This window comes from Malus sylvestris, chromosome 3, assembly GCF_916048215.2.
Source record: "Malus sylvestris chromosome 3, drMalSylv7.2, whole genome shotgun sequence".
Taxonomy (NCBI): Eukaryota; Viridiplantae; Streptophyta; class Magnoliopsida; order Rosales; family Rosaceae; genus Malus; species Malus sylvestris.
The window spans coordinates 33,703,536-33,729,072 of NC_062262.1; the positions used below are offsets into that span (position 1 = coordinate 33,703,536).

Here is a 25,537-nt window from a genome sequence, read left to right on the forward strand (position 1 = left end):
CAACAACTCACACTGCTCCTTTATTTAATCACCAGAAAATAACCGCTTGATAGAAATTTCTGAAATTTTGACACGAATACGGAAAGAGACACATGAACGTCCTCCAATTTGAATAACTCCAAAATTCGTTCATTTGATCATGTTTTGCTTCAGAGGAAGTCGAATGTCCTATGTTGAAAATATAAAGCAAAATATCAAAATTCTACTAAAATATACTAAGAATGAGGAAAAATATATAATATGAAATTGACTCATCAGTCCTAACTTTGGTCTTTTTATGGCTTTGTGGGAAGGAGACATCGTTGTTGCTCAATCTTCAAGTTGCACCAAGATAATTAGCATGTCCCCATGGCTTAATTATGTAACAGGAAACTCATCATCCCTATCATCCTCATGTTGCTCACAGTTTTCCAATGTGGTCAGCTCTCAGCCACATTACCTCTGTGAGGTTCTCAGTGAGTTCTTCTTCACTTGGTGTGAACATCAATCAGACTCAGGCCTTGGCTCTCCCCTGTGCTTGCAATGTCCCCCAATTAGCCGCTGGGTATACAAAATGAAGTGTTATTGTCATTCCAAAAAAAAAAAATCATTTTGTACTCCTCTTAGTATCATTTCTCTTTTGTGCACTGCATTTTAGACACACAAAACCGACCACGTTCCTGATACGGTTCTATTAGAAAGTGTGTCCGCAGTGTTTTCACTTTCGTGAATAACATTATTATTCTGGTTTATCCGTTTATGTAATTCTATAACACAGGAGTGCAACATGACTTTATTAATCTTTGTGATTGTGCAGGGTTGAGTAAACTTGTTGATTAAGTTTTAATCACGATTTTTCAGGGTCTTCCACTCCAGCAGATTCTCCATCTTCAGAAACACCAACTTCTCCTTCAGGGAGTGGATTTAAAACTGTGCCATCAACACATATGGGGTCTTCAGACGGAAATTCTAACAAGATGGCATTTTTTATTCTGTTCTTCTTGCTCTTCATTGCATCATATGCCTCAACTTCCACATCCAATTACTAAGCTTTTCTGCCATGTTGTTGGTCAAATTTTTGCATAATGTAGGCTTTTGGTGTTCATTCTTATACGCAGCGGGATATCATCGGTTACACAGTAAAATTTATCGAGGGTTAAGGATGGAATTGGCTATCTTTCGTATTAGCAAATAGCAGTAAGTGTACGTGTTTTCTGGTTTGTATATTGCTTAGTGTATATGGATTACATTATTTCTGATTATATATCTCTTCGTGTCTATCTTTGTTGTCACGTGAGTTATATCTCTTCGTGTCTCTCTTTGTTGTCACGTGAGTTTCACTATCTATCTGCTTACGGAACTGAAATAAAACAGGCACTGAGTTTTCTACTTTTCCATGTACAATACAAACCAAGTACTGGAATCATTGCTTGTACCAAAAGAAGCAAACAGATTAATTAACTTGTCACCAGTAAAACGTTGGTGAAGCCTCCAAATGAAGTCAAATTTCAATCCTGAAGATGAAAGAACAACCATATCAACTACAAAATCATGAGTTTTGACCAATACAATCGTGTTTTTTAAGTAAATTAATCACAAAATTAAATGATAAAATGTTCTACAAAATATGAGTTTTGACCAATATAATCGTGTTCTTTAAGTAAATTAATCACAAAATTAAATGCTAAAATGCTCTTCTACAAAAGAACGTTTTATAAAAGCACTTTTGTAGGTCTGTCAAATTGCTCCATGACACGCAGCAAACGACCGACCGTCTCTGTGCCCCCTATGCCAAGGAAGGAAGGCTTATTCTGCAGTCAAACATGAATGCATCCAACCTTGCGTTGATTTTAATCTCACTTAATTGATCTTGTTTATCAATGATCTTCGTTGTTATACAAAATTATTAAATAATGCTAGGGAATATATGAAAAATAAAAGAAACACACCACACATAAACACAAAGAATTTAGTGAAGTTCAACGAACTTTGCCTACTTTTCGTGTGATATCTCTTGAAAAAACACATGCACTATTAATAAGTCGGTTAGAAGAGCTTATCTAAAACCTTTATGCTAAACCCCAAAACATTGCTTTTGATCTCTCTGTCACTCTTGGCTCTCTCCTATTGTCTTCTCAATGTAGTCTGTTGCTCATGTGAATAGACAATCCACAAATATTTGGACGGTAAAATTTTGTTAATCGTAAGTTGGATAACAAGTAAATTCTCCCACACGAAAACACAAGCTCCTATAGAGAAGACATTTGATATACCTAATCGTTTTCTGACACACTGAAATATTTCTTCTTATAAGAACGATTGATAAAACTACTTTATTGTAGTAGCTCTCGCAATTAGTGGGACCATCATAGAGTTGGATAAACAAAAGGAATAATGGTAGGAAAACTAAATTTGAAGACTAAATTTGCAAACTAAATGATGTGTCACTAATGAGAATAAGCACGTTTATCAACGTTTAAGTAATAAACCAATTATTAACTTTTCTATCTTTTAGTTTTCAAAACTTTATTTCCAAATTTAATCTCTCTAACGTTACCCAAACAAAACTTTCGTACAAAGTATTGCACGAATAAAGTAAGTGGATGCCATTACCCAAGTTTAACCTTTTTGGTAAGATTTTGAAAGCATGTGCCATGCACGTTTCAACCTAACCAAAACATAATAAAATTGCCATGGCAAAGCGCCAAGGAAATCAGAAGCAAACAGGAATTAGGAAATTAGGAATTATCCACAAATGTTTATTCGATTATTAGGGTTAAGTGAAAGAGAATAGAACACAGAAAATTCCCAAAAAAAATCCCCAATTTCCAATCCGTCGCTATAACGCTCGAATTCTCTCGCATTACCTTACAGACAAACAGCACGCACAAAATAACAGCTCTGAGAAGTCATCCTCTCAACCTAGAAAACCAAACGCTACCCTCTTTTTCTCTCTCTCACTCTACAAATTTGAGGAGCAAAGCACAAATCTTTGTGTTCTTCACCCGGTTCCTTTATTACAGGTACATCCACTTTCCCTCTATCTTTCTCCCTTTCTCTCATGGGCAAGGAAAAAGAAATTGTAATATGTGATTAGAGTGGTTTCAGTTGTAATTTGCATTTTTTTACCATAATTTTGGGTGAATTGTGGTAAATTTTTAGTTAGTACTGAAATTATTGATTGCCCAGTTTTTGTTATGTGGGATTGGAGATGGGTTTTGTGTTAAAAGTCCAGAATTTAGTGTAATAGTAGGGATTGAGATTCAAAGTTGTGTGCTTTGTGCATCAATAGGTGCATGAATCTGATTGGTTCTGTTTTTTGGATTGAAATTTGAAAAAAAAATTTCATGCTTTTGTTGCATAAGTAGTAATGCATGTGAGTTCATACCAATTTGGTTGCATGACGCCTGGAGCATTCTTAAATGGTGGAGTCTGATTGAATTTGCGAATTACCTATTCCCTTAGTTCTTATTTGAGCAGGGGTTTTAATTTTCACATTTGGAATTGATAAGAAAGATCTCTTAGTTAACAGGATGGGCACCAATGCGTTTTCGTTTAGTGTGTGAATCCACCTTAAGCCAAATAGTTATGCCATAGCTGATAATGGTGTATACTTGAATGTGTGCGAATTTTCGGACCAACAACTAGTTTATTTGAAATGCTATGAGTTTGTCTGGTGTGTTTGAATGTGGGTAGTCTTGTACTGTGAGATATCTATAATTACTTGTTAGTTTTAATGTTTTGAACATCGTTTATACAAGCTATTATATCTCAAAGTTCAAATTTTTTAACTTTGTGTTTGCTTTTGTAGGGATTTCTGCATAGGGAAGATAATTGTTTTGTTTATGTCTCACTAAAACTGGTAAGTAACAGAGAGCAGTCATATGCAGCTATGTTTTGGCTATATTACGATATCAGTACATTAACAAATCTCTGTGGCTTAGATTTATAACATTGGCGTTTGTTTTCTTATCCTGTATTGTGCAGAATTAGCTTTACCTTATGTTATTTTGTTTTAGTTGTTATGTCTTTTCCTATTTCTTTTGAGCATCACGGTTTATTTTCTTTCTTCACATTTTCTTTTCTCTATTTTCTAGTTGAGAAAACTGCCTTTTCTATGTGCATTTGAATGAAGCACATTATGTTCCGACATTTTGAAAATTGATGAACGTTTTATGCTCTTTATGCTGTCATTTATGCAGTGTGGGATTCAAATGTAAAGGTCCTTCAGGATGTTTTAGCAGTCTCATTTGGATGCTTTTAGTAAATGATGACTTTTTTTTTTCCTTTTGTTTTGGGGCTCGGTGATAACTTTGGTGATTGAGAATCAGACCCATTTCATTTTCTAGATTATGTTACACTGTGATTGTCTTTTGTAGCAGTATATGCACATAAGGGCATTGAAAATTGCAACACAATTGGCGAGATGATTTCAAATGTTGAGGTTTTGTTAAAAGTTTTTGTTGTAACTTGTCGCATTTATTTGCAGATTACTTATGAAGTTTCGTAGAAAATACATTGAACTTTATTGTGCACCTTCTTTGATCTTAATACACCTTCATTGAAACTTTGATTTTGAAAATTTGAAATGAATATTCTCTTCTCAGCATAACCTCATATTTTGTTGTTTCAGGTTGTTTTGCGGTGCTGCGCTCGCGTGGCAACAATCAGCAGTGAAGAATCATCTGAAACAGATGAACTGTGATTATTATGTCTGAACAACTGATAGAAGGTCTCCCCGACGCTGTTTCCCTTAGGTGCCTTGCATGGGTTCCCTTCTATCTCCATCCCAAGTTGGAGCTTGTTTCTCGTTCCTGGCAAGCTGCCATTCATAGTGCTGAACTTTTTAGAGCTCGACAGGAAGTTGGCTCATGTGAGGATCTATTATGCGTGTCTGCTAATGAACCAGATAATTTATGGCAGCTATATGATCCTCGTCGAGACCTTTGGATTACACTCCCTGTTCTCCCCTCTAAAATAAAAAACCTTTCCAACTTCGGCACTGTCTCAACTGCTGGAAAACTGTTTGTTCTTGGTGGTGGCAGTGATGCCGTTGACCCACAGACTGGTGACCATGGTACCTTTTCAACCAATGAGGTTTGGTCTTACGATCCTGTAATTAGGCGATGGAGCCCACGTGCATCTATGCTTGTTCCTCGTGCAATGTTTGCATGCTGTGTTTTAGGTGGAAAGATTGTTGTTGCAGGGGGTTTAACCAGCTGTCGGAAATCAATCTCTTTAGCAGAAATGTATGACCCTGATAACGATGTGTGGGCTCCAATTCCTGATCTACATTTATCTCATAATGCTGCATGCTCAGGGATAGTGATTGGAGAAAAGATGTACGTCTTGCACAGGGGTTTATCAACGGTGCAAGTCTTCGACAATGTGGGGCTTCAATGGACGGTTGAGGATTATGGTTGGCAACAGGGTCCAATGACAGTCATTAAGGGTGCACTTTATGTGATGAGCCATGGAGTTATCTCCAGGCAAGACAGAGAATCAGAGAAGGTATTGGTTTCGGCATCTGAGTTTGGTGGCAGAGTTGGGTTTGCAATGGCTGGGCTAGGAGATGAAATTTATGTGATTGGTGGGGTGATCCTCTCTGAACATGGGACCTCTGAGATCAAGCAAATATCAGACGTTGATGTTCTCACGATCGGAGGTGAAAGACCAACTTGGCGCCAGGCAGCTCCGATGACACGGTGCAAAGGAAGTGTTTATGGTTGTGCACAGTTGAGAATTTAGGTCTCATTTCTGGTCGCTATTTGTTGTTGTTTCGTAGGTGCTCTTCATGATGGTTTTCATTCCTGCTAGAAGGAATTGGCCACATGCCAGCTGCCTTTTTGTTATCGCCGGTCGGCTTTGTGTCATGTTACGACTTGAGTTCCCCTCGGAACTCCTATATCCGAAGGCAGCACGGTAAAAGGCCGAAGCGCCATTGGAAGAGGTAACAGTTCAGTAGTACAAGAATTATATGAGGTTTCTCATGGATCAAGCACTTGTTTTCTTTTGTTTTCTTTCCTGGATAATTGAACAAAGAATCTTAATGTATGTCCGTATCTTATTTAAATTTCTTTCATTCATGTTTATTTGATGGGGAAACCTATGTTATTCAACCCAATTTCATAGTTTGATTGATTATTGTAATTATGATACGCTGATCCAACACGATGTTAGTTAGGGTAGGGACACTGGCCACTTCATTCCCCTGTATTCTAGTCTCATTTAACTCCACACATCAGTCTCGCTCCATATGAGAGTTGCCTACCGCCACACACTAGCCTCACTCTATGAGAGAGCTGCCCTACTGAAATTTCTTTCACAAATTACATGACCAACTAAAGTTAAATATCATAGGCTCGTTTGAAACTTTTTGTTGTTAAAATCGATTATGCTCAAAAGCTCTTTTAATAAAAGTGTTTTTATTATAAAATGTCACAAAATTCATTAAAATTTAGGGAACTTTAACGAAAAACTCCCGGTACTGTTTACTTTAACGAAAAATCATATTTTTACACTAAAAATCAATCTTGGTACTATTCACTTTACCCTTTATTTTGTCTTTATCGTTAAAACTCAAAATTTTCAAATTATTTTAATTAGTTTTCCTTAAAATTTATGTGCTTCTCCAAAAAAACGCTTAAAAGTTTTCTACCCAACAAAGTCCGAAGAAAACAATTTCAACCTTTCAAGAAGTGATCCAAACAATTACGTAGTTGCAATGCAATCAAACCATTTTCAAACCGAATATTTATTATTTTCCATTGGGCCACTGGGCCCAAATACCATTAGATGGGCTTTTTACAAAACCCAAAAGATAAACCCGGAACTTGGTGTCAAACTAAATCCCCTGAGGAGGACGAGCGCGAACCAGAGCCGTCTCTGAGCGACAATGGAGGACACTCCGATGGAAAACGGAGAGACCAACGAGGATTCTTAGGTGGCCCCAGCCTTAATTTCCGTCCACCCTACCCAAAGCTCCGTCGCAGTCGCCGTCGGGTCGGACCTCCGCGTCTTCGACCTCCGGTAAGCAATTTCCCCCTAGTCTCTGTGCATTGTTGCTTTGGATTTCAAAAATTGGCCTCGCTGAAACACAATGCGATTCAATTATGAGTCCCTGAAGATTGAAACGACGTCGGTCTTTGTATAGTTTCAATTGTACATATTGAACACAGTGTCAGTTTTGGTCAAGTTCTAAACTTTAAGCTCTGTTTGGCTCTGATTAATTTGTCAGGAAAATTGGAAGTTGTAAATTCAGTTTCTTGTTGTATTTGTGTAGTTAATGGGCTGTTTTTATGTGAGTTTATGAGAAAATTAATCAATTTCAGCAAAATAACTGTTTGAAATTAATCAATTTCAGTTTCTTGTTGTATTTGTGTAGTTAATGGGCTGTTTCTTGTTGGTAGATAATTCTGGTAGTCCTCTTCATAAGGATTCGATAAGAACCATTCGCTACGGAGTAGACAGGAAGCTTTTTGTGTCGGCTGGTGATGATAAAACCGTCAAGATTTGGTCGACTGAATCTTGGCGCTGCATTACTACTGTGTAAGTTATTCAAACTTCATCATAAAAAAAAAAAAGGGCTATTGAAACACCCATGACATTGTGGTAATCTTATGAATGGTGTTGAGGATCATATCAACGAAATCATCTGATATTATTTCCGCCTTTTTTTGTTATAGGTGCTCAGAGAAAAGAGTGAGTGCAGTTGCCATAAGCAGTGATGGCTCCTACGTTTGTTTTGCCGACAAGTTTGGGGTTGTTTGGGTTGTGGATGTGGATTTGTCTGATGGAAATCAAGCTTTTGTTGATAAGAAGGCAGCACCTTTGCTTTCTCACTATTGTAGCATCATAACAAGCTTGGTGAGTTGTCTTCTGTTGCTTGGGATTTCTTTGTTTCTTACTCACACGTAGATAGTAGTGGTTCTTATATCATAGGTGAACATTGTTTCTGTGACCACCTGATATTCATGAGATGAGTAGTAATTAACATAGTAATTTTGGCAGGAATTTTCTCCAGATGGACGATTTTTCGTTAGTGCTGGCCGGGATTTCAAAATTCGAGTAATCCAACATTACAACCCTTTTGAATAATCTGATAGCTACATTTGCAATTAGTTTACATGATTTTTCTTTTGTCAGGTTACAGTGTTTCCCAAGAAGCCTTTAGATGGAGCTCACGAGATACAAAGTTTCTCCCTTGGTCATACAGAGTGAGTGGCTATCTCTTCTGTTATAAGACAACAGAGAAACTATATAGATAAAGGAAGAAGCATTATGCAAACAGTCGTATTTGCTATGCACTTAGTCAAGTCCTTCCTTTAAACTTCAATCCGATATGCACAAAACATGCAGTGAACTCGAAATTAAATATATGGGGCTCGGTGTTTCTTATTAATTTTGGCAATTCGATCTAAAACATGTTTAGGAAATCTTCTGGTTACTAAACTTTCGCTTATCTTCACTTTCATGCATCTATTGGCAGGTTTGTTTCATGCCTTGCCTTTGTTTGCACTCAGGAATGCCCCCAGGGGTTTCTTGTCTCTGGAAGTGGTGATTCGACAGTAAGCAATCGTAATAACTCATGGTCTTTGAATTGCTTCCACATGCATCTTGTGTATGGTAGAGTAATTGATCCACATTGATTTTTCAGGTTCGTCTATAGGATATTTCCTAGCCGACCCCACTTAGTGGGAAAAGGCTTTGTTGTTGTTGTCTATAGGATATTTCCTCACGATCTCTCCTAAACACATGTAATATCAGAGAAAAGGTACTTCAATAGTTCTATGTTTCCTGGGATTCCCATTCACCTTTTTGTTGTTTCTGAAATACATTAGCATGTTCGGCTAAAATTTTCCTATTTCTTTAGTTGATACTTACTAGCGGTACAATAGTCTTGTAATTTTTCTGTTGGCATGCTGTTTACTTGATTTCATTATGAAGGCAGGACTTTTAGAGTCCAATGGAATAGAAAAGTGCCATGGGGCCGTTACAGATTTGTGCACCATCCCAGATAGCACCCTTGTTGCAGTGGCTGTTCAAAGGCAAGTTTCTATCTTTTGGATTTTATCTCTTCTTTCATTGTGCGGTTGTCCGTTTATTTCACTACTTGATCCTCAATTTGATATTCCATTGTAGTTTGCAAGGAATAATATTATTGAGCTGTGATCTTTCTGCTAAAACACTCCATGTCGCCAAGGTAAGGACCTCGATTAGTTAAGTAATATGAACTGTAAGTACGCATCTATACAAAAGTACACGCTGAACTGTTATCAGGCAGTTGTAAATGAATTTACTTCACAAGAATTTTTCTTCTTCATACACTTTACATCTTGCATAGCGTTACCATTGTTTTTTATCATTTGCCCTTCATGTTAACCCCTTTATCCTAAGTCTTAACTACCTCATTAGCATGAAATATAGCTCCTTGGAGCTAAATTGCTGAAGATCTATCATGACGCGCACATAAAGTAGACATTGACATTTCGTGTGATTCGAACAGGTGGTTTCTATCGAGGGAGATGCCTTTATTCCTACAAGCTTGGGAACTAGCTTATCGTCAGGATTATTGTGGATGGTAACGGGTGCCTCTAACTTGCATGATTCTCAATACCCTTGTGTGGCCCGTGTCAAGGTTATCTCTGGCGTTAAGGAAACCAGTCCTGATTCAGTTGAGCATGGACCAATTGTTTTGAAAGACGCTGAGATCCCCGGAGGTGAGAAATTGCTCCAGAAGCTGCAGGGAAGAGTGTCGTTTGACGATAACGTTTTCTTGACAGCTGCTGAGGCTTTGAAAACATCCATGAGCAATTTGTTAATAAAAAAGCAGTACTCTACGGAGAATCGAGAGTTTAGAAAGAGAACCAGAAATGATAAGAAACTCAAGCAGTGATGGGATTCCAAAATCGGCAAAAGCTCCTCCAGAAATCGGTTTTGAGAAGGCCTACTGTGAACTACTTGTATTACTATTAGCTTGTGTAACCCTAGGGATTTATTTTTTTCATATTCTTGGTTCAGTTCTCCACCTTAACGATAAAAAAAAAGGATTGATCAAATTATATTGAGTCTAATTCATAGTGATCATTTATCAAAGAATGATTTTGGTGATCAAATAGTTTAACAATCGGGAGCAATTTACTTACGATATTTAGTTGACATTCATAAAAAGTATCTAATGTATCTAGTATTGTTATTGTAGTGTATAAAGTTGTATTGTAATGCGGGTTAATTTAATATAGATTAATATAGATCAATCTACAATAGTATCATCATATTCCTTTTCTATATATATTTATTTTTTTCATATCTTTGTAAGAAAATGGGGGCACGTTTGTTTGACAGGATTAGCAAGGTTTGGACTGGACTAGACTATAGTCCTGTGTTTGGTGTGCATCCGGATTAGCTTTAATGAGCTTAACTCGGACTCGCGTGGACTAACGACCTCCTTAGCTGTTCTTCGCGAGGAACCCCAAAATTGGGCGGACTCGTAAGCCAGAGCAAACCGAGAGAGATCTTCCCTTCGTCCTCATCGCTGCCTTCCCTTCGTCCTCATCTCAGCGTCCCGTCGAAGCCGGTGCGGAAGACGAGTTCCGTGGCCAGAGGGGTCACAAGTACCGCCCCGTCGTCGACAACGATCGGGCCGTGCTCGAGATGTCGCCCATGGATCCTTCCTCCTCCTCCTCTTCTTCATCGTCTTCTCTCCCGGTTCACCAAGCTTCCCTCAAGTATGTGTGTTTTCTGTATCTGAGACTTAGGGATTTGAATGGTGGTTTAAGAATGAATTTTGATGCGTTATGCTTTTGGTTTAATGGGTTAATTGTCGAAAATGAGTTAAACCCACAAGTTCACTTGATGATTTAAGCTTTGTGTATGGTGAATTCTTGTCTGAAATCGAACATGGGTTAAACCCAGAAGTGCAAGTTGATGCTTTAAGCTTTGTGTATTGTTAATTCTTGTCGGAAGTCGAAAATGAGTTAAACCCACAAGTGCAATTGATGCTTTAAGCTTTGTGTATTGTTAATTCTTGTTGGAATTCGAAAATGAGCTAAACCCACAAGTGTAATTTGATGCTTCAAACTACTTTGTGTATGACGAATTCTTGTTGGAAATCGAAAATGAGTTAAACCCACAAGTGCCCTTGCCAGTATGTATGTATGCAGTGTGTGTGTGTGTGTATGTATGTATGCAGTGTGTGTGTGTGTGTATGCAGTGTGTGTGTATGTGTGTGTATGTATGCGGTGTGTGTGTGTGTGTGTGTGTATGTATGCGGTGTGTGTGTGTGTGTGTGTGTGTGTGTATGTGTGTGTGTGTGTGTGTATGTATGTATGCAGTGTGTGTGTGTGTGTATGTATGGAGTGTGTGTGTGTGTGTGTGTGTGTATGCAGTGTGTGTGTATGCAGTGTGTGTGTGTGTGTGTGTGTATGTATGCGGTGTGTGTGTATGTGTGTGTGTGTATATGTATGCAGTGTGTGTGTGTGTATGCAATGTATGTGTGTGTGTGTATGCAATGTATGTGTGTGTGTGTGTGTATGCAGTGTGTGTGTGTGTGTCTATGTATGCAGTGTGTGTGTGTGTATGCAGTGTGTGTGTATGTGTGTGTATGTATGCGGTGTGTGTGTGTGTGTATGTATGCAGTGTGTGTGTGTGTATGCAGTGTGTGTGTGTGTGTATGTATGTATGCAGTGTGTGTGTGTGTGTATGTATGGAGTGTGTGTGTGAGTGTGAGTGTGTGTGCAGTGTGTGTGTGTATGCAGTATGAGTGTGTGTGAGTGTGAGTGTGAGTGTGTGTGAGTGTGAGTGTGTGTGCAGTGTGTGTGTGTGCAGTGTGTGTGTGTGTATGCAGTGTGTGTGTGTGCAGTGTGTTGCATTATGTCCCCGTGTGTGTGTGTGTGATTGTGTTTGTGGGTGAGTGTGAGTGTGAGTGTGTGTGAGTGTGAGTGTGTGTGCAGTGTGTGTGTGTGTATGCAGTGTGAGTGTGTGTGAGTGTGAGTGTGTGTGAGTGTGAGTGTGAGTGTGTGCAGTGTGTGTGTGTATGCAGTGTGTGTGTGTGTGTATGTGTGCAGTGTGTGTGTATGTGTGCAGTGTGTGTGTGTGTGTGTGTGTATGTGTGCAGTGTGTGTGTATGTGTGCAGTGTGTGTGTGTGTGTGTATGTATGCAGTATGTGTGCAGTGTGTGTGTATGTGTGCAGTGTGTGTGTATGTGTGTGTGTATGTATGCAGTGTGAGTGTGTGTGAGTGTGAGTGTGTGTGAGTGTGAGTGTGAGTGTGTGTGCAGTGTGTGTGTGTATGCAGTGTGTGTGTGTGTATGTATGCAATATGTGTGCAGTGTGTGTGTGTGTGTATGTATGCAGTATGTGCCCAGTGTGTGTGTATGTGTGCAGTGTGTGTGTGTGTGTGTGTGTGTGTGTGTGAGTATAAAAACAGAGTGTGTGTGAGGGTAAGAGTGTGTTGCACTCTGTCCCCGTGTGTGTGTGTGTGTGACTGTGTTTGTGTGTGAGTGTGTGTGAGTGTGAGTGTGAGTGTGTGTGCAGCGTGTGTATGTATGCAGTATGTGTGCAGTGTGTGTGTATGTGTGCAGTGTGTGTGTGTGTGTGTGTGTGAGTATAAAAACAGAGTATAAAAACACAGTATGTATGCAGTGTGTGTGTATGTATGCAGTGTGTGTGTGTATGTATGCAGTATGTATGCAGTGTGTGTATGTATGCAGTGTGTGTGTGTGTGTGCAGTGTGTGTGTATGCAGTGTGTGTGTGTGTGTGTGTGTGTGTGTGTGTGTGTGCAGTGTGTGTGTGAGTGTGTATGCAGTGTGTGTGTGTGTGTGCAGTGTGTGTGTGAGTGTGTATGCAGTGTGTGTGTGTGTGTGCAGTGTGTGTGTGTGTGTGTGTATGTATGTATGCAGGGTGTGTGTGAGTCTATGTCAGTGTGTGAGAGTGTGTATGTCCGTGTGTGTGTTAGTGTGAGTGTGAGTGTGAGTATGTATGTGTATTTTGCACATTTGTCCATGAGTGTGTGTGTATGTACTTGGTTTATAACCATGATATTACAATGTGAATGTTTTGTATTGTGTGGGGTTGATGCTGAATTGCAATTTTTTGTGGTTGTTGGTTGCAGAGAAAAGGAGCATAAACAGAAGGCTAAGGCTAAGCGACAACGCAATCAAACCGGAACTCAAGAAAGTGTTCGTCCAAAGGCTTTTAAGCGACAACGCAAGCGGATGAGAATTTTGGCTAATGTTAACATGGATGTATTTTATTAACGTTAACATGGATGTAAATTATGGGGATCTATTTTGGCTAATGTTAACTAATGTTAACTAGGATTTTCTAAATTATGGAGATCTTATGTACTTGTATTTGTTGAAGTTGCATGTATTGGCCACTATTATTTTTCTTCTGTTGGGTGATAGAGTTTAAATCAAGCTACATTTGCAAATTAAACCCAATTCTATTAGCAGGTAATAGAAACAAAACAATTGTCAATTTTTTTTAAGATTCATAATATACATGGCAAAAATATGCTCCAATTAACCCATATCATGAGATTTGTAGCATTACTCTATTACACAATGGCAAAAATTTGTAGTCCTAGTCTAAGCAAACACAAATCTGGTGAACAATACTGTTTTTCTTATCCTGCTTCTTAGTCCGAGACTGCACCAAACGCTTCACTAAGTTAGTCCAGCTTAGTCCAGTCTAAGCCAGTCCAGCTTAGTCCCGGCAGCTAGTCCAGTCCGAGACAGTCCGGCGCAATAAACGCACCCTGGTTGTATTGTTTTGAGAGATTAGAAACTCTGCGCCTTTGCAAGCTGCAATCAACTTAGAGTCAACAATGTTGAGCCACGTTTGCAACTGAGATCCATTTCGGATTTATATGTCCAAAGTTGACGGATCTAGAGATTCGAACCATTAATGTGAAGTTTCTAGTTTAGTAGTCTAATCCACTAACTCACCTCGGACAAACCAAGGATTTGAATATTTCTCTCTCTTCAATAGCCTAAGTCTCTAGATCCTTGAGCTCTGACATAGAGATTAGGAGAGGATTTCTACTCTCATGCGTGTATTCAATTGATTGCTTTTAACTACAATAATTGTTACCTAATAGAGTTTTGTAGAGAATCTTCGGTAGGCTGCTCTTATACAATTTGATACCAATGTGGGATCGTTGAGACCAAAATACAGGACTCTTACGTTTTTGTGAAAATTTGACCTACTATAACGTGATGGGAGCCCCGTACCTAAGTTTTCTTGAAAAATTAGTTTTATGGTCAAATCCTTGAACACTTCCAATGCCTTAAATTTTGTGTGCAATATGGTGGATCCTATGTGGTACAACCTACTACCTGCAAAATACAGACTATGGGCCTACTACAGCAAATGAAGGGATTGTATCTTTTTAAGCCAAACAATCAAAAGTCAACAACCATTTTTTACTACGATTTAGTAGTATTATTTTTTATTTATAAGTAAGAGATCTTAAGTTCAATATCGTCAAAAGTGAGTTTAAACTATATGCTAACCCATTATAAGGCTAAGTTCATCTATCTCTCTAGTGTAAATAATATAGCTTGTTAAAAAAAATAAAAAATCAAAGTCAACATTTTTTTTCAGTTACAAGGGAAGATTATTGGTATAGATATTTAATCAAATCCTGCCTAAACATGTTTTGGATATTGACTTTAGAAGAAATACAATAAATCAAACCTGAAATCGTTAAAATTTAAATTCAATAAAAATACAAATGACGATGTTTTTCTTGTACTAATTACCCTTTAATTTAACTCGTAACTCGGATTATTTAGCCTTGATTGTTCATCTCTATCACGGTCTTGAAGTCGGCTACCGCACATAAGGAAATAACTAACCCATCAGAAGGTCTATAATACACCTTGTGTCCGTCTCTCTTCTCGTGTGACATGCATGCTTCTTTATATAAACATTATGGTTTTGAAGTTGACTACCATGCAGAAACATTAACTTACCCGTCACAAAGTTTCTGTAATACACCATTATATTTTGTCTCTTTTCACGTGTGACATGTAAGTTTCTCTCCTTAAATTTTGATCGAGTTAGTGGTTTTATCTTATTCTTTGATCTTTTTGGGGAGGAGGAAAAGTACCGAATTCAGAACGCATGGGTGAAAATTTAACATCTCATCCAATACCTAATTAGGTCTTCACAATCACAATACATACAAACAAATCCGTCCGGGAATTGTCTACTGTATCCACCAGGTGTTCTGAACATTTTGTAATTATAATCTTAATAAACCCCAAAAGCGTTAAGTACCTTATTTTATCCTTATTCGGAAAGTTGCTTATCTTAATTAATCGAAGTTGATTATCCTAATTAGTCAAAGTTGATTATCCTAATGCATTACTCCACCAAAGACAAATTTGGACCCCATTTTCCACTTCATTGCCCTCTTTCATTTCTCTCCTTCCACATGGTCATTACAAATCATCACGCAAAAACAAATGGAAGACATCAAGGGGGATCACATAATCATGTCTTATTAAACTAATCATTTACTTAATCCAATAACATTTTTTTTTTCTTCTTGCCTAACTATATTACGCCTTTTAAGTTTGGAGTAATTTTTGAAAGCGGTTACGAGGTTTAGATTTTCTCACATTGCACCATGAAAGTCTGAAATCGTGTCTTTGATTATCTGATCGTTCTAAATTGATGACATGACAAGTATATGAGTTGAGGTGAAAGCCGCAATTGCACAACATAGACCTAAATTGGAGCTTCAGCTTTTCTAACTCAATGCTTCATATTTCAAAATGACAACTCAATCACACATTTTTATAACAAGATATCTTATTTCTGTCACGTCAACAATATAATAAAGGATCATATGATCAAAGAGACAAAAAGCATAAATTGAAATAATTAAACCAAAATGATGCAATATAAGAAAAATGAAATCCAGCAAGTCACATAAAACAAAGACTTTAAAATGTAATTAGTTTTTCTTTTTCTTTTTCAAACTCTATTTGTACGTGGATGATAAAATGTCCAAATCAGTCGACTTGGTGCCAACAATATAATCCTATCTTATCCATGAAAAATCTATCAATGCCTTGAGGAATTGAGCAAAGTCAATAAACCAAATATGCATTGTATTTATATCTTTCTCTCTCCAGAATTGAGGCTTACCAAAAAATAATTGACTTACGACATTATCTTGTTTGGAGAGATTTTTTAGTGGGCCGAGAACATGATGCGTGTTTATAATATCATAATACAAGTAGTTAGATATTTTTTTTAAAAAAATCCATCATTTATATTATAATATTTGATGTCGAATGACGTATTTTTAACGTGCCGAAAAATTTATTTCTTGTTTGAGATCATATTAATGTCGCTTGGCAACGGTGAAAGTGACTGAAACTTGTTTGATAGCAATTGCAGTGGGCTCATCTGTTATCTTAAGTTTTCACCCCTTCGATCAAGACATCTCGAGTGGTTCGCCATCCATCCCTATATTTGGACGATGCCTCGAGTGTGTTGCATTTACATATTGCCACCTACTCCTTTCATATCATTGAAGGAGAGAGAGTTCGGCTTTGAGAGAAAATCTACGCCTATTTTTCCTATCACGTTTCTATTCGAAGAAATTATTATAAGACGAAAAGATGAATTTATAGTCGAATATAACTGATGACCCTAAATAATATTTCGTATTTAGGGTGGTCAAAGATTGCAAATCAGAAAGACGACAACTATTTCACAGTTGTAGTAAGAGATGTTTTACACGATCAATTTCCTCATATGCCAATTTTTTTTTATCACATTCTTCATTGGTTTGGGATGGCTTATAATTTTTTTAAAGCTGCTTCTAAGAAAAGTTGGGGACTTAATTGTGTTTGCTAAACGAAAGAAAAAAGTTTTTTTTTCTTTTCAAAATCATGGATTCAAAACAGCAGAAGCAGCTCTACACATAATTCTCACAAAACGTTTTTTTCATTGGAGACAAGTGAACATATAATAACAATAAATGAGATTTTCATATTGACAATCCTACTCTATCAATTTTTTTTTCTTTTTCTAAAAGCACTTTTGAGTTTTTTTTTTTTCTTTTCGAATGTAACTATTTGAGCATAAACAACCTTTTGTTTGCTTTCTTATTTGTTGTGTCATTTCAGTAAAAATCTGAGCTGTTAAGAAAAGCAAATTATTAAAGCCACTTATATTAATAGTAATGATTTTGTTTCCCATTTCTTCGTTACACATATCATCACTTTGTCTTGAGTTAGAAAGTACAGAGTGCAGTCCTGTATCACTATAGAGCCCACATTTTGACTGAAAGATAAAACTTAGGCCCAAGTGTTGGACCCGGGTCCATAGTGGGGTTCACAATACGCATCCGGATTAATTTTTGAGTAGAGTTAAAAATCAAATCAAACGTTACAAACATTACAGTATAGTGATATTCAGCAATAGTTTTTCGGTGATGATATGAGCTCATCCGCCATGGTCACCTATTGCATCTCTACCACCAATGATGATAACAACTACAGAGATGCACCAGGCGATGATATGATCACCTTCGACAAATTCGCCTAGTCCACCTCCATCGTCAATGAGGACGATGGCAAGTTGGTAATTGATGAGGCTGTTATTGTATCGAAAAACCAATACAAGATGAGTCATCTTCACTTGTAAATAAGATATCTTATATTTAAATATTACAAATACCAAATTGATACCAAATTATCGTTCACCTCGTATGTTCTATAGCTAATCGCTCACCTCAAAACCATTGTATTTGAAAAAAAACAAAACGGCTCCCACAGTTTTTTATGTTTTTTTTGTCAAGGGCCCCCACAGGTTTACTTTACCAACGGCGAAGGAGTTGGGATCGGTTGTACGTCTCTCCGGTGCGAAAGAAAGAATCGAAAATTTTATCGCTACCCGTAACTCTCAATGGGCCCACCCACTCACTCTAGCCACGCCCATTTTAATTTTTGAAGGGCCCCACTAGTCACTTATTCGAGAGCTAACAAACAAGCAATCCCCACAAACCCTAATCACATGATTGGGCCAAACCCAGAGGCCCCACCCCTCTTCGGAATTGACAAAAGAGGTAAATATGGTTCGATTCGGTGCGATTTTGAGAATACTCGATAATTAACATTGTCTACTTGATATCGCTTAGTCGAAAAACTCATTTAGAAAAGAACATCGTTGTATATAAAAATAAAATTGTATAACTTCTCTAAGATTTGATCTCTCAAGTCAAGGAAAAAGTGGGGTGAATTGCACGAATGCTTACTCAGATATGACACAGAAAAATAAAAAATACAGCAAGTAGACGAGCCTAATCATTTAGCTCGTTTGATAATTTTTTTTTTTTTGTTTTTAATTTTTAGTTTTTACTTTTTGTACGTGCTTGAGACTCAAGAAAAAAATATATGAGGGGAAATGATAGGGGAAGAAGGCAATGGGAGGGATAGGAAGAAACAAAGAAGAATGGATGAAAATAAAATCTAATATTTTTTTATTTTTTGTTTTAATTTTCATTGTATTTTTTTTCTTATACAGTTCTTCCACCGCTCTCCCAAAATTCTTCATTCACTGTTCTTCATCCATCATTTTCTATGTATTTTCCTTCTATTTATCAACACAAAAATAAAAAACGAGATGATTATAAAACGCACTTTCTAATTTTTTTAAATATTGTATCAAGAAATAGAGTGTGAAATGTAGGAAAAACAAAGTCAAGAATAGGATAGATTTACCATGTTAATTCTGGACCAACTTTTTCATGTTGCGAGGACATGGCCTCTATAAAAACTTGATTATTATTGGAGTAAACTGAAAGTTCTAGACTCTGTAAACTCTGGGGTCCCAAAGCTAAATTGTTCAAAGATAACATATAACTGACGACATTTAAATAGTCCTGGGAAAGACCAGACATTTTAGACTAAACTCAAAATTTGAAATCCGTTAAAGGATGAATGGATTAATATTTCTACTATAGAAATGTTATGGAGACCCTTTCAAAAGTAGGACTCTCTGTCACTTCATGTTTTTGACACAATGTTTTATAATGTTGACACAATAATTGACATTAAACTGTGATGTAGCAGAGAGTCCATAAAGAGTCTCACTTTGAAAGAGTTCTCTTCGCATTACTCTTCTAATTATGTGCAAAGAAAAGTAAGTGTGTACTACACAAGTAATGTAGCACATGTGATATGCTCATTTTATCGTATGTATACTTCTTCTGTTCAAGGTATTTTAACTTTTGCTTCATGAAATTTTGGTATTCTCCCAATTTTTAACCTAATCTAGGTTAATCAAGAGGATGAGTCGTGGAAGTGATTTTATCATACAACAGGTTGGTCTTACTACGAAACGTACTAATTGTCGTTGGCGAATTCAGAACTTTTTTTCCTTTGATTGGGCAAAGTATAAAAGCTTGGTAGTCATTGTCTAAGTTTCCTTATTTGGTTGGTAAGTTCTAGCGATCGTGCCGCTTGAGAGATTAAGGTAAAAAGTTAGATGGAGAGATTTGAGTGAAGTGAGTGAATTTCGGTGAATGATTTTGAAATGAAGAAGAAAAGCCAAACATAGTTGATAGTTGGAGTTGAAAAGTGTATATAGCCGCGCGCTATCTTGTTTTACCCAACTCTTGAATGATAATTCAGTCAGCAGTTTTTTTGAAAATCTAAGTTTTAGATTTTTTTTAAGTATGATTTTAAAGTTGATTGTTGGAGTTGAAGTAAGTATTTAGTCGCGTGCCATTCTGTCGTGTTCAACTGTAGAATGATAATTTAGTCAATAACTTTTTCAAACTCGAAGTTTTAGAAAGTTTCTTTTCACGCAATGGATCCTAGAAAAACCTATAATTTACTCCGCCTTACTAATTGCAATTCTTCCAATAAAATAATGATATACTCATGATTTACCGTTTGTACTCACGTTTTCAATCACGTAAAAAGAAAAGATACATCCGATATTACATTAACAGTCTCTCAAGTCCAGAAACAGCACCAATAATTTGTGCATAGAAATTACCAAAATATAAAATATATAACAATTTTGCATGGTGGTGAATATATATATATATAATGAATGAGAAACGTAGGGATGAGCTCAACATTTCCTATGAGTGCGTGCGTTTATTTCTGCGTTCCTAATTTCACAGTCCACACAGAGACTTTCACACAAAGTCCAAGCCAGCCACGACAAAATACACCACAAAGACTCTTTGCAAAAGACAAAATTCTATCTGTTTGAGAAATGGGATGCCTATTTTATTAGAGAGAAGGCTAATCATACGAGAAAACTACAAAAAGAAGTCTATTAAAAAGAAAAAAAATGGAATTTCTGGGTTTTGAGGCTCTGTGGTCAAAACCACAATTTCTTATGCACACGCCTCCTTTTGTTTCTCGAAAATATTGGCATATGTCAGTTTGATCACGTTATTTGTTAGTGATTTTTAAGTTTTTTACAATTATGAAGACCGTATAAGAGCGGTGGAATACAAGTATTGAAATATATGAAGTTTTAAGAAAGGACAGTTTGATCATGTCATTCGTAAGTAATTTTTTTAAGTTTTTTATTACTATGAGGACCGAATACGAACGATGAAACTCAAAATATTAAAATATAGGAAATTTGTAAGAGTCCTAAATCTTACATTGGTTGATTGAGGAATTTTGCATTATATGTTTAGTTACTCCTTTTATTATCGATTACTCGTAAACTAGATGGAGGATTACTCCAAACCTATAACCTAATTGTCAATTTCCTTTATGAACTATCATTTTAGCTATTTTACCCCGATGAACTCGATATAATCGGCCAATTCAAGACTTTCGTCAATTTTACAAATGTCCATTACAACCAAGGGTGGATTCACTCATGTATGCGGTGGTCCCAGGACCACTCGAAAGCTCGAAGAATCGTCTGTGAGGACCTTTCGAGGACCATCCAACAATCTAAGCACGTGTTGAGAGAGAAGATCACCATGGATGTGCAGATGTTGTGCAATAGAAACTTTAAACCAAGAAAAAAAATCTAATTTTAGACGAAGAAACACATGGCTCTGCTGTTCTTGGACCTTGGTAGAAGAAAGACTTTCTCTCTCTATATTTCATGTGACCAACTCCTCATTTTTCTCTTTTGTTTTTTTAATTATTGTCCAATCAGATTGTACCACTTAGTATTTAATTAATAAAGATATGGTATACTACTCAAATAATACTTTTTATATCATAGGTTTGACACTGTTAGTTTTTTTAATTCACTATAAATTCATAAGATGTCTGAAAAAAAATTTGTAACGTACTACGAACTCATAGTCACTTAAACTTTCATCGTATACCATCAAATTCACTACTAAAGTAAAAATTATGATATTTTAGTATGCCATATGTTAAATAATATACCTAATTAAAATAATAAACTCAAATTATCAATACAATTATAGTTTTAGACGCTTATTTATTAGGCATATAATAAATTTAATTAAATTCGCCTAATATACCTAAATCCTTATTTAGACCTCATTTAAGTACATAAGCGCTAGGCCTCGACTCGCCGCTCAACTAATGTCTAATGTATTATGAACCACCCGATATTGAAATTATGAATTCGCCATTGATTACAACCTCTCATTTATATTTATGAGAATTGTCTTCTAAATGACATGACCGGTCCAGCTAAAAATTTTATCTTGTTTCTCACTCTTTAAAAGGAGAAAAGGCTCACCAAACCCAACCCTTCTCTTTCCCTTTAAAACAGGGGGTCTAGTTCCTTCTCATCTTTCACTTTCTCTGTTGGCCAAGTTGATAATTCCTGCCCTGATGTTTTTTTCACAGGAATTGAAAACTGAATAAAGAGGAAGTGAAGTTGATGGATGGAATGCAAAACCCACTAAGCAAAAGGTGAATTTTTTTTTTCTGAGAGAGAGATAGACAGAACTTCTTTTGCTGCAAATCGCAGAGCTGCTCTCTTCTTATATTTCCCTGCCAAGATCACATGGCATGCATGCCCTTTGTTATGATGGGAATTTAAGTCCCAATTTTGTTCCAATCCCCCAAAAAAATAACTCCAACTGAAAAAAATCCCCACTTCAATTTGTTTTTTTTTTTTAAGCTTTCAGCCATGGAGGCCACTGAGATTTAGCAAAAACCCATTTCACATTTTCCCCTCTGAGATTCTTCCCTTTCTTCCTTTTTCTTCCTTAAAAATAAAAAAGACCCTTTAATTTACTCTACTTTTCAAACTCAAAGTGATTTTTGAGGCAGACGTTTGTTTCATAGCCGAATTATTGACCTAGTGAAGTAAGTACTAAGTTCTCATATGTGCTTTCTTTGTTGTTGCTATAGTATCTCTCATGGCAATCTTGGATTAATTTTGCTCTACTTTTGATGCTCAAAAGTGCTTTTGAGCGACGTTCGTTCCATAGCCGGACTATTAGGGTAAGTTCCCAAATACCGCTTTTCGAATATTGTTACCATCTCTCATGCATATCTCGGATTAATTTTTTTTTTTCCCTACTTTGCGGTGATTGATTTGATCATTCGCTATAGAGCCAAGTAATGCTGAGGAACAGATCCAGAGCAGTGGCCAGCAAGCAACCTCTAATGGCGGATTCTCAACCATCTCCAACTCAAAAGAACTACTCAAACATCCCATCTTTTTTCGATTCTCCAAGGTTCAGAGCCTTCACAATAAAGGGCAGTTCTGAAAACGATCCAAATTTTATCAGCCCAACTTCAATTCTTGACACTACCAGGCCATTTGCTTTCGGAAAAAACCCGTTTTCGGGTGATCAAATCCAACCCAGAACCCCAAAAACTCAATCCGGAAACAAACCCTTATGGGAAAAATCTGAGGCCAAAGGCATTGGCCTTGCTATGCTTCAAACACTAAAAGATGAAAACTTTGAAGACAAACATTCAAAAACCAGTAACCGTAAGGTCCTGTTTGGCACTAAGCTCAGAGTTCAAATCCCCAAGACTGAGAATTCCCAGTTTTCAGAAACTGGGTCTGTTAACTCAGGCACCCAAACAGAGAACCCGAATTCGGGTTCGAATTCGGGTTCATGGAGTGGTTGCGTGAGTGAGAGAAGTGAAATGGAGCTTTCTGAGGATTATACTTGCGTGATTTCTCGTGGGGCGAATCCGAGAACGACTCACATATTTGATAACTGCATTGTGGAAAGTTACCATACTTTGTCAGATCAGTCGAGCTCGTGTTCTGCGAATTTTCTTAGCTTTTGTTACACATGCAAGAAGAACCTTGAGCAGAAGATTGACATATACATTTACAGGTTCGTTTCAATGGCCCCTTTCTTCCTCAGATGATTACTTTGAAACTGTTTTTGTAGCAAGTACTTTTGTCCATAAGAGCTTTTGTAAGTTTTTTATTAAAAGCACTTGTATGTGCTTTTTCTTAAAAGAATATCCTAGAACACACTTCTACGACCTACTACGATGTTTATAAGTTTTTCTGTCTAGCGTAATCAGAAGTGCTTTGATCGTCAAAAAACACTTTTAGCTTTTCTAAAAGACGTCTCAAACAGGTTCTTAGTCAATTATTAGAAGTTTCATGTTTGAAGACGAAGTTATTGGATTGCATGCTTCTCTTAATCATCACAAAAACGTGTATATACAGCTTATTGTTTGTTTAGTGTTTCTAATTCTACTTTTGATGAAACGTTTATAGCCGTTGTGTGTATCCTACCCTTAACTCATTTTTTCGATTGTTTTATTTAAATAACGATTCATTGTCTGTTTAATGTCTCGTGTAGAGGTGAGAAGGCTTTTTGCAGTCGAGAATGCCGCAACCAAGAAATGCTCTTGGATGAAGTTGGGAGCACAGAACTTGATGATACATTTAGGGGTTGTTCTTGAATGATTGATTAAACAGACCAAAAATGTTTGGTTTTACTATTTAAGTTTTGTATTTGCCTTTTTTTACCCTCTCCGCTGCAGATAGAGATAAGAGAGGATGAGATTTGTAAGTTTGTAGAGTTTTGATTTTATTTAATTAATAACTTATTTGATTTGTCTTTGCTACTCTTCTGTTTAAGTGAAACTTGCATGCAATCGAGATGCTAATTCCTCATAACTATCACGAGTTGTTATGTATTTGAACATGTTTACCTGACATCGGGTGATATACTTGAAATATCGACGTCCCGATTATATGTAAAATTTGCTCCTCCCCACCTGCTTTGGATGGAAGACTCAAAACCTGCCCAAACTTTTGTTTTTTCCAATCAATCATGCTATTTAAAACTGTACAATATACAGAGTTGAGACTTGAGATCTTCTCCGATCTTATTGTCTGAAAGGCAAAGGACCAGCAAAATTCGGACTACTTAAATTAAAACTGGCAGTTTCCGTTAACTCATTCTGATAGCCCACCTCACATAAACTAGGAATCCATGTTCTTTCTCTTTTGAACGGTCCAAATTCGTTAACCCTTAGACTTTAAACAATGAGGTCCTCTCATCTCCAATAAACACATCAGAATAATTAATAAGTGTCGACATTTTGATCGGATAAAGTTAAAATAAATAGAGAAGAAATGGATCCAAAGTTGCAGACCAATATTATACTTTACTCGATGGCCCGGATAATTAAATATCGGTAGCAGTTGAGAACTATGCAAATTGCAGAAGGTAGTCCCAAATATCGAAACTTTTACTATCATTTTTATTATATTAGTTTGCCCTATCATTACCAACTTCTCTGCTTGCAGCATCCATCATACCATGATGGTATACAAATTGAGAGATTCTGCTGTGTATCCGGGATATCATATTTTTCCGTCGTCTATGATCATGTGGGGATGTATTAAATGAGAGGTATATCTTCGATTGCACAACATAAGTTCTTGTGTGAGTAAGCAAAACTTGTGATGGATGTATAAGTACAGAAATTACGTTGTACATCTGAAGATATATCCTCCTTGTATCAACAAACTTATGGTGGATGCATGGTGGGTGGATACAGTATATCTTAGGTAGTTAGGTTACACAATAGATTCTCGGTGTAAATGAGCAAAGCTAACGACGGATGTATAAATGAAGAGATTATAGTGTATTCGATAAAATATCTTCTTATATCTATCTCTATTATCACGAGATGAAAGTATAGAATAAAGATAAAAACAATAGAGTATGTCCTCAGTTGCAAGACAGAATCTCTTCGCATGAGTGAGCAAAGCTAATGACGAGGCCAAGTTACCAAGAAAAGCCAAAAGCACTTTGAAGATGTGATGAGGGTAGGGGTAAAAGAAGACTAGTTTAGGCCAAAGGGGTGCTTAAAGGGATCGAAAAAAAAGGATGGCTGTCTGTCAAATTTGGCTTTGGCAGTCATCCCTTTCTTCTGTTCACATTCCACGCCTATACCACAGTGAAAAATTGGACCACAGAGCAGCAATGATTGGAGTGAAAAAAACTGGGAAAAGGAAAAAGAACACTCAGTTGCAATAATTCAGAGAAGCAAATTGCATACAAATTATCGAGAAGGGAAATGATAAACACGCTTTCTCCTTTCACACCTTGGATTGGATCAATAAACCAAGA

General features: G+C 36.9%; 2 protein-coding genes and 2 pseudogenes across 5 annotated transcripts; all 4 read left to right on the plus strand.

Annotated features, from left to right (window-relative positions):
- The first annotated feature begins 277 nt into the window (after window positions 1-277).
- On the plus strand, window positions 278-1,202 carry LOC126616509 (non-specific lipid transfer protein GPI-anchored 5-like; annotated as a pseudogene).
- Window positions 1,203-2,693: 1,491 nt separating this feature from the next.
- LOC126616906 (F-box/kelch-repeat protein SKIP30-like) lies at window positions 2,694-6,071 on the plus strand. Of its 2 annotated transcripts, XM_050285029.1 has the most exons (3): window positions 2,694-3,002; window positions 3,791-3,841; window positions 4,613-6,071. In XM_050285029.1, exon 3 carries the CDS (start codon window positions 4,690-4,692, stop codon window positions 5,725-5,727), a length of 1,038 nt encoding a protein of 345 aa, XP_050140986.1. In that variant the 5' UTR covers window positions 2,694-3,002; window positions 3,791-3,841; window positions 4,613-4,689; the 3' UTR covers window positions 5,728-6,071. The 2 variants fall into 2 exon arrangements, with proteins under 2 accessions (XP_050140986.1, XP_050140987.1); XM_050285030.1 differs by lacking the exon at window positions 3,791-3,841.
- An 803-nt stretch (window positions 6,072-6,874) lies between these two features.
- LOC126614405 (uncharacterized) lies at window positions 6,875-10,094 on the plus strand (annotated as a pseudogene).
- Window positions 10,095-21,697: 11,603 nt separating this feature from the next.
- Window positions 21,698-24,020, plus strand: LOC126616455 (FCS-Like Zinc finger 8-like). Of its 3 annotated transcripts, none has more exons than XM_050284511.1 (4): window positions 21,698-22,280; window positions 22,379-22,418; window positions 22,530-23,272; window positions 23,753-24,020. In XM_050284511.1, exons 3-4 carry the CDS (start codon window positions 22,539-22,541, stop codon window positions 23,853-23,855), a joined length of 837 nt encoding a protein of 278 aa, XP_050140468.1. In that variant the 5' UTR covers window positions 21,698-22,280; window positions 22,379-22,418; window positions 22,530-22,538; the 3' UTR covers window positions 23,856-24,020. The 3 variants fall into 3 exon arrangements, with proteins under 3 accessions (XP_050140468.1, XP_050140467.1, XP_050140466.1); XM_050284510.1 differs by having other exon boundaries at window positions 21,698-21,881; window positions 22,326-22,418; XM_050284509.1 differs by having other exon boundaries at window positions 21,698-22,418.
- Window positions 24,021-25,537: the final 1,517 nt, after the last annotated feature.